The sequence below is a fragment of the Megalobrama amblycephala genome, linkage group LG15 (genome assembly GCF_018812025.1).
Source record: "Megalobrama amblycephala isolate DHTTF-2021 linkage group LG15, ASM1881202v1, whole genome shotgun sequence".
NCBI classification, from domain to species: domain Eukaryota; kingdom Metazoa; phylum Chordata; class Actinopteri; order Cypriniformes; family Xenocyprididae; genus Megalobrama; species Megalobrama amblycephala.
In genome coordinates, this window is record NC_063058.1 from 21,243,218 (window position 1) to 21,260,913 (window position 17,696).

General features: G+C 35.1%; 1 protein-coding gene across 2 annotated transcripts in view; it reads right to left on the reverse strand.

The window, feature by feature from the left end:
- Positions 1-17,696, reverse strand: part of dock4 (dedicator of cytokinesis 4) — a 105,916-nt gene that overhangs the window by 69,790 nt on the left and 18,430 nt on the right. The window contains exons 2-8 of one of the 2 annotated variants that reach the window (XM_048158748.1): positions 14,264-14,347; positions 10,145-10,185; positions 9,886-9,941; positions 9,311-9,407; positions 6,969-7,117; positions 4,523-4,607; positions 1,719-1,870 (exon numbers count right to left, since the gene is read on the reverse strand). In XM_048158748.1, the coding sequence (XP_048014705.1) occupies positions 1,719-1,870; positions 4,523-4,607; positions 6,969-7,117; positions 9,311-9,407; positions 9,886-9,941; positions 10,145-10,185; positions 14,264-14,347 (664 nt within the window). Of the gene's footprint in view, positions 1-1,718; positions 1,871-4,522; positions 4,608-6,968; positions 7,118-9,310; positions 9,408-9,885; positions 9,942-10,144; positions 10,186-14,263; positions 14,348-17,696 lie in introns of those variants that run through there. The other variant, XM_048158749.1, reaches the window with a different exon arrangement.

Below are 17,696 nucleotides of genomic sequence, written 5' to 3' on the forward strand. Positions count from 1 at the left end.
TTGTGCTAGGTAATTACAAGGAGAGGCCCATTGAGGCTCAATATCTCCTCGATTCTCCTTCACTTTCACTAAGTGCCCTGGGGCGTCACTCGTTCTGAATAATTTACAACGAGGAGGGGTGCCTGAGCAGTACACTCCCTAACACGAGTGGCGAAAGAGAAGGAGGGAGAAAAAAAGAGACAGAAACCAATGAAAAATTCAACAAACACATCAAGGCCGTAGTTCCATCATGGATGTGAAACTAAAACATCCCTCAGGCTGATGTAGAGTGGTAAACAGATGCATTGACGTCACAGCCGAATTGAGTTCCAGATATTAGTTCCCAGCAGTGGCACGATCAACGTAATAGTCTGATAACGTCATAAAAATATACTCAAGGTAAACGCACTGAGGGATGACTGGTTGGGGTTGGAGACGTCTTTCAGACAGCTAGAAGGAATACAGCGATTCATAATTAATGAAATCAAGGTCAGACTGAATTTTTTTCTGTTTTGTGTTTTTTTTTTTTTTTTTTTGCCAGATCTGGTGGAATTTAGTGAGGAGTCAACAGTGACAGACTGTTGTTGCACTCAAACTTACAACCTTTTGATTACTAACGCAAATGTCTATGTATTTAAAGGGTTAGTTCACCCAAAAATGAAAATTCGGTCATTAATTACTCACCCTCATGCCGTTGCACACCCGTAAGACCTTCGTTCATCTTCAGAACACAAATTAAGATATTTTTGATAAAATCCGATGGCTCAGTGAGGCATTGACAGCAAGATAATTAACACTTTCAGATGCCCAGAAAGCTACTAAAGACATATTTAAAACAGTTCATGTGTCTACCTTAATATTATAAAGTGATGAGAATACTTTTTGTGCGTCAAAAAAAAACAAAATAGCGACTTTATTCAACAATATCTAGTGATGGGCGATTTCAAAACACTGCTTAATGAGGCGTCGAAGCTTTACGAATCTTTTGTTTTGAATCAGTGGTTCGGAGCGCGTATCAAACTGCCAAAGTCATGTGAAGTATTGAAATTTATAAACACTTATGACATAACAAAGCCTTGTTTACTGAAATCATGTGATTTTGGCGCTCTGAACCACTGATTCGAAAAAAAAAAAGATTCGTAAAGCTTCGAAGCTTCATGAAGCAGTGTTTTGAAATCGCCCATCACTAGATATTTTGGAATAAAGTCGCTATTTTGTTTTTTATTTGTCGCACAAAAAGTATTCTCATCGCTTAATAATATTAAGATTGAACCACTGTAGTCACATGAACTGTTTTTAGTAGCTTTCTGGGCATTGAAAAAAGAAATGATCTTGCTGGCAATGGAGGCCTCACTGAGCCATCAGATTTCATCAAAAATATCTTAATTTGTGTTCCGAAGATGAACGAAGGTCTTACGGGTGTGGAACGACATGAGAATGAGTAATTAATGACAGAATTTTCATTTTTTGGTGAACTATCCCTTTAAATATGCAAGAAGATATTTTGAAGAATGTTTCAGCTGTATTTGTTAGTACAATGAAATTGAATGGACAACACTGAACCCCATTCACTTTCATTGTGAGGAAAATGAGATATTTTTCAAAATATCTTCTTTAGTGTTCATACAGGTTTAAACAACGTGAGAATGACTGAATAATGATTTCATCTGTGGGTGAATTAATCATACTTTAGTTAAATTAAAGATTTGAGATAGGGTGTCTAGGGTCAGAGAAGGCACCTGATTGGACGCATTTCCCTGCTGTCATAGACAGAGAAGAAGACTTCCAACTCCTCCCCCAGGTTTGAGCTCATCATGCTCTTCATCTGAAGGAACAGGTGGTGCATACTGGCCTGCGGGGGAGCCTCTCGTCTCCGATGACGTCTCTCCATCTATTTAAAAGAAAACATCATTTCAATGACAAAGACATTTACAACAATAAGATCACTCAAAATTTTCGTTAATTATCTAACAGTACCCCAATACCTACCACGCCTGCACATACTGTATCTCTGTGTAAGATACTAAATTTGTCTGTTGTTAAAATATATTTCAAATTATAATAACTTTCATTAACATTATTATGTTATATAAGGTAAAAACAGACCCCAGCACTGTGGTTTTATATTTAAGTTTTGGACCTTTCTTTTGTTGTTCTGAAAAACAAAGAACCTTCAAAAAGGCACTTAACCCTGGGGACGCCACATTGGTGTCTTTTTTGCTTGCGCCCTCACTTCCTACTATCCATGCTTTAAACGCTCTCTGTAGTCTAGTACATCTTCACCCACATCTTGTTCTCTGTTGTTTCTTTCCTTCCTCCTTTAACCCCTACCCCCACACCTCTGCCCACCCATGGACCAGTGAAAACTGGGACACGTGTGGTCAGGGCTGCAGCTCAGAGAAAAAGAAAGAGAATTTTAACTACATTGAAGTCGTCTCACTAGCAATCTTCTGAAAACCTAGTGAGCTAGGCATTTTAAGGCATTATAGAATTCTCCTGATACAAAGGCTTAACTTAATAATGCAGGCTACTAAGATGCTTTCTTCTAACGGAATTCAAATGCAGAACTGTATGTTCCCTTTGCAGAGAATGAATGAAATTCCATAATGCAATAATATGTGAGAAAAGTGTTTTATTTAATCAGAGTATTAAGTATAGATAAAAAAGTTGAAAATTATTAATAATAAAATAAAATATTTTACCCCAAATTTGTGTGATATGTATATTTAATACTGATTATAGATATAAGTGTAGTTATAAAACAATAGTATTTATACTATTTAAAATAATGAATATTTATTTTATTTATAGTATTTTAAATAAATAATAATAAATAAATAAAAATAAAAATATGTATATTTAATACTGTTAAGTAAGCAATGGAATTATAATAAAACAACAGTATTTATGGTATTTTAAATAATTGAAATAATATGTATTTTAATCATTTATAATAATATATTTTATTTATAATATGTATTTAAAATATTTAATAATAAATACATTAAAATAAATAAATATAAATTTATAATAAAATAAATTAACTTAAATAAAAAAAATGATGTGTGCTATGCCATACTGAGAGACATTGTTAAAAAAACACCATTTATAAAATAAAATAAAATAAAATAAAATAAAATAAAATAAAATAAAATAAAATAAAATAAAATAAAATAAAATAAAATAAAATAAAATAAAATAAAATAAAATAAAATCACAAACAATGTCATTCCATGTCAGTCAGGATGCTCCCTTAGAAGGCAACTGGTTATTTAGGCAGTAATAAAATAATTAATAACTTAATTAAATAAAAAAAAAATGTATGCGTGCAATGCCATACTGAGAGGCATTGTTAAAAAAACACCATTTATAGTATTAAAAATAATATAAAATAATAAAATAAAATAAAATAAAATAAAATAAAATCACAAACAATGTCGTTCCATGTCAGTCAGGATGCTCCCTTAGAAGGCAACTGGTTATTTAGGCAGTAATAAAATAATTAATAACTTAATTAAATAAAAAAAATGTATGCGTGCAATGCCATACTGAGAGGCATTGTTAAAAAAAAAAAACATTTATAGTATTAAAAATAATATAAAAAAATAAAATAAAATAAAATAAAATCACAAACAATGTCGTTCCATGTCAGTCAGGATGCTCCCTTAGAAGGCAACTGGTTATTTAGGCAGTAATAAAATAATTAAATTAAAAAAATTTATGCGTGCAATGCCATACTGAGAGGCATTGTTAAAAAAAAAAAAAAAAACACCATTTATAGTATTAAAAATAATAAAACAAAACAAAACAAAATAAAAACACATAATGAAACAAAACAAAATCACAAACTATGTCGTTTCATGTCAGTCAGGATGCTTCCTTAGAAGGCAACTGCTTATGTAGGCAGTAATAAAGTAATTAATAACTTAATCAAATAAAAAAAATTGATGTGTGCTATGCCATACTGAGAGGCACTGTTAAAAAAAAACACCATTTATAGTATTAAAAATAATAAAATAAAATCACAAACTATGTCGTTCCATGTCAGTCAGGAGGATGCTCCCTTAGAAGGCAACTGGTTAGGTAGGCAGTAGGCAGCTGAGTAGGTTTTGGAACCAATATTATATTCCAAAGATCTGTACACAGACACTGTTGTGGCTTTGAGAGATCTGAACCAATTGTGCCAATGATGCTGCATGTATGCCAAATTATAAGGGCAGGAAACTGCATGCGTGAAGTGTCTCTGCAGTTTGCAAACAGCCTGTTAATGTGCCATTTAGCATTTCTCTCTTGTTCTTAATTACTATCATTTCCCTATGCACAGGCGACTGGAGGTGTGTGTGTGTTTGTGTGTGTCTCTTTGTTAAAACAGAGGATGAAGCACTCGAGAGAGAGCCTTGGCGTCAGGTCGAGCTGCAGTTGCCATAGTAACACAGCAAAGAATATGGGCGGCAGAGGAGGGAGCTGAGGTGACTCATGGGTAATGGGAATGTGTATGTGTGTGTGTATGCATGTACGTGAGCGTGAATGTATGACTACCCACCAGCCGATACAGCTCTGTGATGCTGATCTCATCAGGGTCCACCATGCCGAAGTCCCTCCTGGGGACCAGATCCAAACCCAGCTGCCTGTCACACACAAATATACACATTTTATTCTACCCATCAAGTCTCACCATGGTTATTACAGTTTTGCATTTAATACTAGTTTTAGATTTACTTTTAAAAGTGCCCTAGATTCAAAAATTGAATTTACCTTGGCATAGTTGAATAAGAGTTCAGTACATGGAAATGACATACAGTGAGTCTCAAACACAGTTGTTTCCTCCTTCTTATATAAATCTCATTTGTTTAAACGACCCCCGAGGAACAGGCGAATCTCAACATAACACCGACTGTTACATTACAGTCAGGATCATTAATATGTACGCCCCAATATTTGCATATGCCAGCTCATGTTCAAGGCATTACACAAGGGCAGCCAGTATTAACGTCTGGATCTGTGCACAGCTGAATCATCAGACTAGGTAAGCAAGCAAGAACAAAAGCGAAAAATGGCAGATGGAGCGATAATAACTGACATGATCCATGATAACATGATATTTTTAGTGATATTTGTAAATTGTCTTTCTAAATGTTTCGTTAGCATGTTGCTAATGTACTGTTAAATGAGGTTAAAGTTACCATCGTTTATTACTGTATTCACAGAGACAAGACTGTCGTTATTTTCATTTTTTAAACACTTGCAGTCTGTATAATTCATAAACACAACTTCATTCTTTATAAATCTCTCCAACAGTGTGTAATGTTAGCTTTAGCCACGGAGCACCATCAAACTCATTCAGAATCAAATGTAAACATCCAAATAAATACTATACTTACGCGATTAGACATGCTGCATGACAAACACTTTGTAAAGATCCATTTTGAGGGTTATATTAGCTGTGTGAACTTTGTTTATGGTGTTTAAGGCAAGCGCGAGCTCTTGGGGCGTGGAGCACGAGATTTAAAGGGGCCGCACACCCTGAATCGGCGCATTTATAATGATAGGCAGTTAAAAAAAATTATTAAAAAAAAAAAACTATGGGGTATTTTGAGCTGAAACTTCACAGACACATTCAGGGGACACCTTAGACTTATATTACATCTTTTGAAAACACGTTCTTCGGCACCTTTAATTTCAGTTTAGTTTAGCAATAGATTTGTTAGTTACACTTTAATTTTTATTTCATGGACACATTTTTATATAATATTTTTTATATTTTATATATATATATTTTTTTATTCAAATGAATGAAACTGATTTTAAATCAACAGTTTTATTAAAATCTTTTACTCTAATAATTGAATTCATAAAACTAGCAATTTAATAATGTATTACAATTTTCTGGATTCTGTGTTTTATGATTTAATACAAATTTATTATTAAAAATGGTGTAAATGAAATTAAAATTAAATAATTAAATCAAAAATTAAATCAAATTAAATCTGAAAATTCCTTTCAACAGAGGTTTACTGTTAAAATTAAAACATGGACAAAAATTGTCTGATGTAAATAATGTTTTAAACTGTATTATTACTGATATCACTTTGAGAAGTACAATAGTAATATATTTGTGTCATAATTTCTCAAGTTAAACTGAACTTTTATTTTGTTTGTCGTAGAGGCCTCTGAGTTTCTGTGTGTATATGATGACAACAGTTTAAATCAAATGAAATGGTAAAATTCTCGTGAAGTGACTCAAGTTCATGTGTTCGCAGAACATGCAGACTTCATATTTAAATAGCAGTGTTTCTGTTTAATATTTACAGACACTAGTCCATATCGCAACTCGAAATTTATAGCCATACTTTTGATTTATTCATCCAAATTTTGCCAAATTCCATGACATTCCTCACTATACAGTAAATTGGATTCCGTCCACATTTTCCACTTCATAATCATAGGATCATAGGACCCAATTTATGACAACCACCCAAGTAATTTTCAGACAACAATCTGCAGTAACTTTCACATAGCATGAATCAAATGTGAGAATAATCAGTTTCATTGTAAACCCTCCAAAATGACAATGTACTGAGAGACACAAAAAAACCATACGTAACACGTCCCACTCGTTACTACCATCTGCGACTTATTTTTTTTTAGAGAAAAACAGCATATAAGCATTTGAGCACATGGCTGACAGATTGCCCAGCATTTGCCGGCAATTCATCATGGCCGTCCCCGCCACTGCGTTACACCCACTGTTTTTATGTGTACTGCACAATACATTTGCAATCACTTAAAAAAAAAAACACAATGTGGCAATGACAGGAAAGCAAATCTCTAATGGCATAAATGAATCAAACCGAATGATTATGCATGGCATTAAAGTTGTCACAATACCCAAAATTTCAGTATTCGATACCAATACCATCATGATAATGACAGAATTTGTATTTTTGGTCACCACAAGCTCTTGAGGTGTATCTAATGGTATAACTCACTCATTTCCCCAGTCCAGCCGTGCCGTGATGTGCTGTTTGATGTCACTCAAGCGGTCGTGAGTGAGGTGACCCACTAGAACCTGCTGCCGCAGCTCCAATATCTCATTCATCACATGCCACAGTCTGTGAAAGAGATCCCCTTCATTTCTCTGAGAGATACAGAAAAAACAGAGTGGGTGACAGAGAAATTGTTTACCTTTTAGTTTCAATTTAGTAAATTAGCTCTTAAAGAAAATCAAAATCATCTAGTTGGCTTCAAATCATCAAGTCATTAAAAAAAAAAAAAAAAAATAATAATAATAATAATAATAATAATAATAATAATAATAATATATATATATATATATATATATATATATATATATATATATATATATACACACACACCAAGTCATTTTTTCCAGTCAGTTGTAATTTCTGGCTAAGTAAAAAATATATACAGCAATTATTGGGGTTCAAGCACTAAGACCTTTAAGCACATGTGTAAAAAGGTATTATGTTTTAATTAACAAGCCTGTAACCATCTCGATCATAGATGGAAAAGACCATTTACAGCCAATACAGGCAATTTATCATAGGAAATATATGTTTTTAAAGCTTTTTAACAGTTATCAAGGCTGAGCCAAAACACTAGGCCTCTAAAGTCAAACAAGCCCAGCGAGTTTCATTCCGATCATCCTCCATTAACCTTGTCTGAAAGCTGCTCAGATTGGCATCTTGGACAAAGACACTGCATGCCAATTTTCAAGTCAATTGGACTAATGATGAAGTAGTTATAGCCGTTTTCATGTTTTTTTCCTGTTATTGCACCACCAAGTGGCAAGTCGCTGCGTCCTTTTTCACGCGACCACAGAATGAGACTCTTACATAGGTGTGCTGAGTTTGGTGAAAATATCTCATTCCCGAGTTATAGACATTTTAATAGAAGTGGCTCTGCCCACATGTTTTGGTCAAACTTAAAGGATTAGTTCACTTTCAAATAAAATTTTCCTGATAATTTACTCACCCCCATGTCATCCAAGATTTTCATGTCTTTCTTTCTTCAGTCGAAAAGAAATGAAGGTTTTTGATGAAAACATTCCAGGATTTTTCTCCTTATAGTGGACTTCAATGGCCTCCAGACGATTGAAGGTCAAAATGACAGTTTCAGTGCAGCTTCAAAGGGCTTTAAATGATACCAGATGAGGAATAAGGGTCTTATCTACCGAAACGATCTGTCATTTTTGAAAAAAATACAACTGTATTTATAAACACAAATGATCACCTTGCACGTGCTTCCGCTTTCTGTATTCTTCAAAAAGCTTACGCTGAATGTCATACGCCTTCCCTATTCAACTTACGGAACAAACGCGGTGTACATTTGGATTCGTTTTTTCCCTAAGTAGAATAAGGAAGGCGTAGCACATACAGCGTAAGCTTTTTGAAGAATACGGAAGGCGGAAAGCGGAAGCACTTGTTTATAAGGCATATACAGTTGTATTTTTTTCAGAAAATGACCGATCGTTTCGCTAGAAAAGACCCTTATTCCTCGTCTGGTATCGTTTAAAGCCCTTTGAAGCTGCACTGAAACTGTAATTTTGACCTTCAACCTTTTGGAGTCCATTGAAGTCCACTATAAGGAGAATAATCCTGGAATGTTTTCATCAAAAACCTTAATTTCTTTTCGACTGAAGAAAGAAAGACACGAACATCTTGGATGACATGGGGGTGAGTAAATTATCAGGAAAATTTTATTTGAAAGTGAACTAATCCTTTAGGGACTGTGAATAGAAATTACAACTTTTTTTGATAATTATTGACAACCAGACTCCGGAGAATCTTGTTGCACTGGTTTGGTTCCTATCGGGCTGAAAACCTAGGACCAGTTCGCAAAAATAGGTTTTTCAAAAAAAATCCGAAGCAAATCCGAATCGAATCCAAAGCAAATGACGATCAAATCTGAGGCATGCATTTGTCCATCCTGAGCCAAGGATTCCAATGATATATGTCACTCGTACTTTTCGGCACACAATAACGTACTTTTCACCACTGTAGCGCCCCCGTCAGGCCGATTGGGGCGAGCCTTGCTGACGTTGTGTTTGGTCTGCCTGATTTAGGGGAGAATGCTGATCCTTGGAAATTTTAACAACTATGTGCTTGAACCACTAAAAAAAAAATCTTAGGCTTAAGATTTAATTCATTTCCATGATTTTTCCAGGCCTGAAGACCACAATTTAAAAATTCCATGATATTTCCAGGTTTCCCATGACCTCGTGAACCATGTAAATATATCTATTCCTAATAAATTCACTCAATTATTGACAATTAAATTTGTTCAGTGTAACACAAAGAGTGATATTTACCATGTAGAGCTGCTTCCACATGGTGCCCCAGTCTCTCAAGGTCATAGTTATCTCTGTAATGACCGAGTCCTCTGTGGGTATGACGGTCTCAAACTGCCTGCGGGGCAAGACACACAAACACACATTCAAACACACTCATCTGCACAAGTACAGGATGGAGAGCAGTGACCTCACATGACCCTGAGGAGTAACACTGACTCACAAGGACATGTCCGCAAATACATTTGCAATGGCTTGTGGGATAGTGAAGGCTCCTGTCACTTCAATACAGCAGATGTGTCACGCACAAAGACGGTCTATAGTAGCACTTCAGTGTTTTTCTCAAGGGCACTAGTGGCAGGTCAAAGGTGAGATTTCATTAGCCGGCCAGTTCATGGGTCACCAATTCCTGGGATCGAACACATTATCCCTTACTTTAACCGATTCTAAACTGTCTTTCTTTTAAATAAATGCAATAACAATTTCATTTACATTTTTAGTTGTGGCTTAATTGTCCAAATACTGTACATGTAAGAATTACCATTATTTACAATATATTACAGTATATGGTCTTTTTTTTTTTTCCAGACTCGTACCCTTTGTTCTTGACGTGGGCATTCTTGAGGTGAATATAGGAGCTTGGGAATATTCCCTGGGGAGAAACCACAGAAAGGTATTTAACGAGCCAATTACTGCATGTAAAACACACAAGAGTAAACAAACATGCACTACCATCTGTATATAAATATGCTGAGATTCAAAGCAGAGACAAAAAGAACAGACAAAAATAAAGGAATCATTTCAATTTTGCACACTGTTTCTGTCAATCATGAAGTGACGTAGGATAGCTCTCACCTTTACATTTGGATTCTTTGTGATGAATCCTCTGTACCATCCTATAAAATGCCATTTATAATTATTTCACACTTTCAACAGCATTTCAACAGCATAATGGATTATGTATTATATAATCCATTTCCAAACCATTTAAACTTTAAGCATGTGATACTAAAAAAATATACAGGGTTCACTAAGGGTGTTTCTTCAACTCTGGGCACTTTTGACCCTGTGGACTTATATACAACATATAATAGTGAGTCGGTAGGTATATTGGAAAAAACTGACATTTTTTTCTGTATGTAAACAATTTCACCTGATGACTTGAATAGCTGGAAAGAATTAATCATTATCGAATGATTGGGGTGATTTGAGTGCATCTGCATAGAAAATAATAAACAAATTACAAGCACCAATAGAGCAAAGATATAAAGGAAATAAACAAGGCTTTATGTTTTCCAGGCAAGTCTAACAGTGTTCAGGTAGAGAAACTGTCAAATGTAAAATAACACTGCATAGACTTAAAGGTGCTAAAGAGGATATTTTCGTCGACTGAGAAACCAAAGACCGTTAGTGAGTTTTTGAAATGAGCGCATGCGTAAGAACAACCCTCCTCCTTCACAGCTCATTTTGAGGGAACGCCTCCCAAAACTCGTGCGCGAGTATTGGAACACGAGTGTTTACCACCGGCATTCGCGGTGTCGTGTTAGTGGATTCATTATGTCGGACTCACCGCAGGTAACTCATAATCTGCAGTTGTTACTCTTGACAAAAACATTGCATGCAGTGCCTGTGGAGTGTGGAAAGTTACTGGAGCGCGCAGCCGCGCTCGTCTCTCACAAGGAACGTCACGGCAGTGATTGACAAGCCAGAGGGCCAATCGTTTAAGCGATGATCACGTAAACGATTGGCTGATGTTTTTAAGGCCCTACCTCGTGCACAGATGATGTATATTGATATTATTCCTTTCAGTGCACCTAATAAATCGTCTTTTATCAGTTAGTAAAGACAGTTTCAAGTAATATTGCAAAAATGTGTAAAACAAAACATCCTCTTTAGCACCTTTAACTGTATAAATGAAATATAATTAATCTTTGTTAAAGCTACAAAAGTGATTTTTTTTCTTTGTCATTTGATTAAAGGTGCCCTAGAACCAGTTTTTACAAGATGTAATATAAGTCTAAGGTTTCCCCTGAATGTGTCTGTGAAGTTTCAGCTCAAAATACCCCTTAGATTTTTTTTAATTAATTTTTTTAACTGCCTATTTTGAGGCATCATTAACTATGCAACGATTCAGCGCGCGACCCCTTTAAATCTCGTGCTCCCTGCCCTCCCGAGCTCGCGACTATAATACAGTGCATAAACAAAGTTCACACAGCTAATATAACCCTCAAATGGATCTTTACAAGATGTTTGTCATGCATACTGCATGCATGCATCGGGTCATGTGGGTAAAGTATTTATTTGGATGTTTACATTTGATTCTGAATGAGTTTGATAGTGCTCCGTGGCTAAAGCTAACATTACACACTGTTGGAGAGATTTATAAAGAATGAAGATGTGTTTATGAATTATACAGACTGCAAGTGTTTAAAAATGAAAATAGCGACGGCTCTTGTCTCCGTGAATACAGTAATAAACAATGGTAACTTTAACCACATTTAACAGTACATTAGCAACATGCTAACGAAACATTTAGAAAGACAATTTACAAATATCACTAAAAATATCATGATATCATGGATCATGTCAGTTATTATTGCTCCATCTGCCATTTTTCGCAATTGTCCTTGCTTGCTTACCTAGTCTGATGATTCAGCTGTGCAGAGATCCAGACGTTAATACTGCCTTTCCTTGTCTAATGCCTTGAACATGGGCTGGCATATGCAAATATTGGGGGCGTACATATTAATGATCCCAAATGTTACGTAACAGTCGGTGTTATGTTGAGATTCGCCTGTTTTTCGGAGGTCTTTTAAACAAATGAGATTTATATAAGAAGGAGGAAGCAATGGAGTTTGAGACTCACTGTATGTCTTTTCCATGTACTGAACTCTTGTTATTCAACTATACCAAGGTAAATTCAATTTTTGATTCTAGGGCACCTTTAACATTAATGAAGCAAACAGCAGAAATGGGCATTTTGATATAATTTTGAGGCGTATGTGTACATTCAGGCCCAAAAAGACGAGAAAGAGAAATGAATTCGGTGTTTACGTGCTGTCCGAATTGAGTTCTCTTTTGTGTCTTCTTGCTCTTGAATGCTTTAAACATGCTTAAATGTTTAAACTGTCAGGGAATACAAAGCACATATGTTAATGCTGAAACGATATATATCGTGCAGCCCTACTAGTGAGAGTGTGAAAAGTGTGGTTTATGAGAGTTTATTTGATTTGTTTGCTAGCAATGTCCAACAGCGAGCATATCTAATGAGAATCCTTTAATTATTGTCATTTTTCTGAACCATCATTGCTCTGAACCAATGCAATTTCATTTCCAACACATATTTAATAGCATTTTTGTGGTGGAAATGACATTTGAAAAAAAAAAAAAAAACTCTATTATTAAATGATAAACTCACAATTAAATTATATTTTTTACACTTTACACATAATTTACTGACACAAAATATAATATTTAATCTTCATGTGATATTTACCTTGATTTTTTTTTTCTTCATACATCAAATGTCTCATATTTCTTTACTTTTGTCAAAGTTGTTCAAGTAAAGAACTTGATAAAACTTCATTAAAATTGTTGGTTGTGGCGAAAATTAAACTAAGGGACAGTCATAATGTGTGTAAAAGGTCTTCAATTAAAAAACAAATCTATACAGTACAGTCCAAAAGTTTGGAACCACTAAGATTTTTAATGTTTTTAAAAGAAGTTTCGTCTGCTCACCAAGGCTACATTTATTTAATTAAAAATACAGTAAAAAACAGTAATATTGTGAAATATTATTACAATTTAAAATAACTGTGTACTATTTAAATATATTTGACAAAGTAATTTATTCCTGTGATGCAAAGCTGAATTTTCAGCATCGTTACTCCAGTCTTCGGTGTCACATGATCCTTCAGAAATCATTCTAATATGCTGATTTGCTGCTCAATAAACATTTATGATTATTTTCAATGTTGAAAACAGTTGTGTACTTTTTTTTTTTCAGGATTCCTTGATGAATAGAAAGTTCAAAAGAACAGCATTTATCTGAAATACAAAGCTTCTGTAGCATTATACACTACCGTTCAAAAGTTTGGGGTCAGTAAGAATTTTTATTTTTATTTTTTTGAAAAGAAATTAAAGAAATGAATACTTTTATTCAGCAAGGATGCATTAAATCAATCAAAAGTGGCAGTAAAGACATTTATAATGTTACAAAAGATTAGATTTCAGATAAACACTGTTCTTTTGAATTTTCTATTCATCAAATAATCCTGAAAAAAAATATTGTACACAAATATTTTGTACAATTGTACACATTAAATGTTTCTTGAGCAGCAGATCAGCATATTAGAATGATTTCTGAAGGATCATGTGACACTGAAGACTGGAGTAATGATGCTGAAAATTCAGCTTTGCCATCACAGGAATAAATTACTTTGTGAAATATATTCAAATAGAAAACAGTTATTTTAAACTGTAATAATATTTCACAATATTACTGTTTTTACTGTATTTTTAATTAAATAAATGTAGCCTTGGTGAGCAGACGAAACTTCTTTTAAAAACATTAAAAATCTTAGTGGTTCCAAACTTTTGGACTGTACTGTACAAATCTATAAATAATTGCCATTAAAAGTTACCAAAATTGTTCAGTCAATTAGTTTAGTTTTTAACATTAAATAAATAAATACTGTTTGTTAAAAATCATACCCCAGGACATTAAAGTGGTCATAGTTGAAGAAGCACCCATAAAAAAAAGATGTAAACAACATAAGAATAGTAAGAATCTACCCATCAACCACTCAGATATTTTGAGAGAGTTGAGAGAGGAATCAACTGTAAAGAGGGGTGTTAAAATCTACCAACTGACTGCATATCAACAAATAAATTCAACAGAATCTGTCTCTATAGCTGAAGATCTACAGTTCTAAAGAAGTTGATTGTCAGCAACACGACAACAACATTGACTACCTTCACATTTCTCCAAAATCTGCACTGTGTCGCCGATCTCCAGCGGGAGTCCATGCTGAACCATTCCTCGAAAATTTGCCAGCACTGAGGGAAAAACAAACAAACAATGAGTAAAACAACATGCGATTCATGAGCAAAGTTACAGTTCTGACAGACCACAAGGTGACAAAACCATCTGTCTTCACAAAACTTTAGTTGGATTTCATAAACATCACATTCAATATTCACTGCGAATTTAAAGTGATTCTCAATTCACTTCTAAATAACACCCAACCCACCACACATTTCCTTATGAAAAATAAACCATACTATGCTTAGATCTGCACTTCTAACATTATCTCACTGCTCTTAAATAAACCCTGAGTCACCTCCCAAAGCACAAGTTACATAACAAGTACAAGATCTCTCCACACAGGAGCACATAGGCTCAATCTATCAACCACTTTCTGCATCCATATGCGTTCACTCTTTATGCACAAATATGTTAATTTTGAGTGCTCATTTGCATATCAACTGGGCTAGGAAACTATCTGACATGGAAATAAATAAATAATCATATGCATAAACAAAACTGACAGAGTTCTGACACTGCTCAGAGGTTAAGCAGGCTGCCAAAACAGCCACGTCAGCCTTTAAAGACGAGATGTGTTGCTGTGCTCACTGCCTGTCAGAGATGTGAAGCAAACGCACAGCATTCGTCCTGAACCCACAAGAGATGTTGCAAGTAGGGAAGGGCAACCATAGATATGTATACATAGATGCCACATTTGACCTCTCCAGACACGTCAACATGACCGCCATCTTGCAATGTCAGCATGTCGTCACTCAGAATAGGAATCAATGATGCCACAACATCGAGTAGCTTCTGGTTGTCAAACAGCTGAGATTTAAAGGTCCCGTTCTTCGTGATCCCATGTTTCAAATTTTAGTTAGTGTGTAATGTTGTTGTTAGAGTATAAATAAAATCTGTAAAATTTTAAAGCTCAAAGTTCAATGCCAAGCGAGATATTTTATTTAACAGAAGTCGCCTACATCGAACGGCCAGTTTGGACTACATCCCTCTATTTCCTTCTTTAATGACGTCACTAAAACAGTTTTTTGACTAACCTCCGCCCACAGGAATACACAAGAGGTGCGTTTGTAGAGTGTGTTTGTCGCCATGTCGTCGAAACGCTGTTATTTTCATCCAGCAGTCCAATCACCTGGTCTGATTCCGGCTCAGATTGATAGGGTAAAATTAAAGACATGTTTACAATAACACTGAGCGCATGCATCTCCACGTTATGGTAAGAGGCGTGACCTTTCCGGTCAAGGAGCGCTAAGCTGCTGTCGAATCACAACACAGGAACCGCTGGCACAATCAGAACTCGTTACGTATTTCTGAAGGAGGGACTTCATAGAACAAGGAAGTCATCAGCCCGTTTTTATGACAGTGGAAACAGCGGTATACAGATAAGTAAATTATGTGAAAAATACTGTGTTTTTTTACACGCGAAACATGAACACATGTTATATTGCACACTATAAACACAATCAAAGCTTCAAAAAAACACGAAAAACGGGACCTTTAAATTCCTGAAGAAATGGGATAACCTTTCACAGATGAGAATATGTTGTGTTTTTATATGTATTGACTATTAAAGGTGCAATATGTAAGATTTTCTGTCCTCTAGAGGTCGCTAGAGGCCTATTCAAAACAAAGGCGTAGCTTGATGACGCCAAGTTTGAGTGCGGAATCTTGGGACATGTGGTCTTCACCTCAACGGACGGTGCAAAAGAATCGGGATAGGACTCTGGAAGAAATCATGTCAATGGATGCGATTATTAACGTTACTGCAGTATGAAGCAGAGCAGGACCGAGTGCTGTGAGAGCTGAATGAGGAGCTGGAGCGATTGTGCAACACACACCTCATGAGCAGCGGGACTTTTATTATGACACAGTCGCAGGCGCCACTTCCGCTTTTCCGGTCATGAGTATGAGGTAACGCAGCTCTGTTTATCATATTAGATACATTTGAGTGTGTTTAAAATGTTATAAAGTTACTCTGTGCGTTCGCTCGGCGGCTGCTGTGAGACACTGTTACACACTGCAGTAAGATAGATTGATTTTAGATTATCATATTAAATGCTGGATGGCTTGTGTTGATAAATGACATGCAATTAATTTTAAAACGTATTGTATGATGGAGAAAATGCTGTATTACTGTTAGTAAAAATAAAGCTGCATCTGATTATGCTATGTTAGCTACTTCACAAAATAGTGTTTTTCTCTGAGGCATGGTAAAGCATGGTACTCGCAAAAAAACATAGATTAGATTTAAACAATAAGACTAAACGTTTTGAGCTATATAACAATAATTAGTTTTCTGTCTATAAATATATCAAAACAGTTGTCCAGTTGTAAAATATTAAACAGTTGTAAATATTAAAGCGTCTTTGGTGTTTCCATGGTTTCTACAAAATAAAAGCGGAAACTGAAGGTAACGCGGGTATGACGCAATTGACAGGCGACTCCTCACACGTCCCGGAGCCTTGGTTAAAACTGCAATTTTCTCACGATTTACAAATAGTTGAAAACATTTGGGATATTGTAAGTACTCAAGTGAACAAAATATATAACACTGGCCTAGGGATTTTTGGATATTGTACAGCAAAATTCTTACATATTGCACCTTTAACTCATTATTAACTTACACAATATTATACTATGGTAACTTTGTAATGTCATGTTAGCTGACGCCTTCGTCTTGTTGTATTGTGTTAGTTTATCAAATTCATGGATGGAGATGGAGTTGGAGTTCGCGAGATCGAGACATGACGAGGTTTTTACATAGTATTTTGAATATGACGAAATACATGACTAGAAAAATAGTCTGTAGGTGGTTTGAAATATTTTAACTAATCATCTTGTAATGAATGTCATTTCAGTTCTACTTCCCGAGTATGAATTATCATATGCAGTAAAAGACAACAATACTCAAGCACTGTAAAAGGTTTGCCACAAACTCACTTGACTGGCTCTTCAGACCTTACTGCACATGAACTATGAGCTATGACAGATTTGTGAACAATATTTGAGAAAAATAGGCCTTTTGTGTACATAGAAAAAGTCTTAGATCATGAAAAATGGGGGCAACAACCAAAGTGTTGCGTTTATAATTTTGTTCAGTGTATAAATATCCTATTTAACCAATGAATTTTCCACAGTCTTTTCCATGACCAATCATATAGAATGACTGGATTAAGGATTTTTAATAATCATTTTGATTCAGATGAATCTAATGACTAATGACTCATTTTGTGAACCAGAAAAGAACAACTGTTCACAAACTGAACTTCACTATGGTTTACAAACAAGTCTGACGCACATAGCAACACCCTGGCAACAACCTACAAGCGTCATAGCGGTGAGTTTGCATGGACAAACAACAGT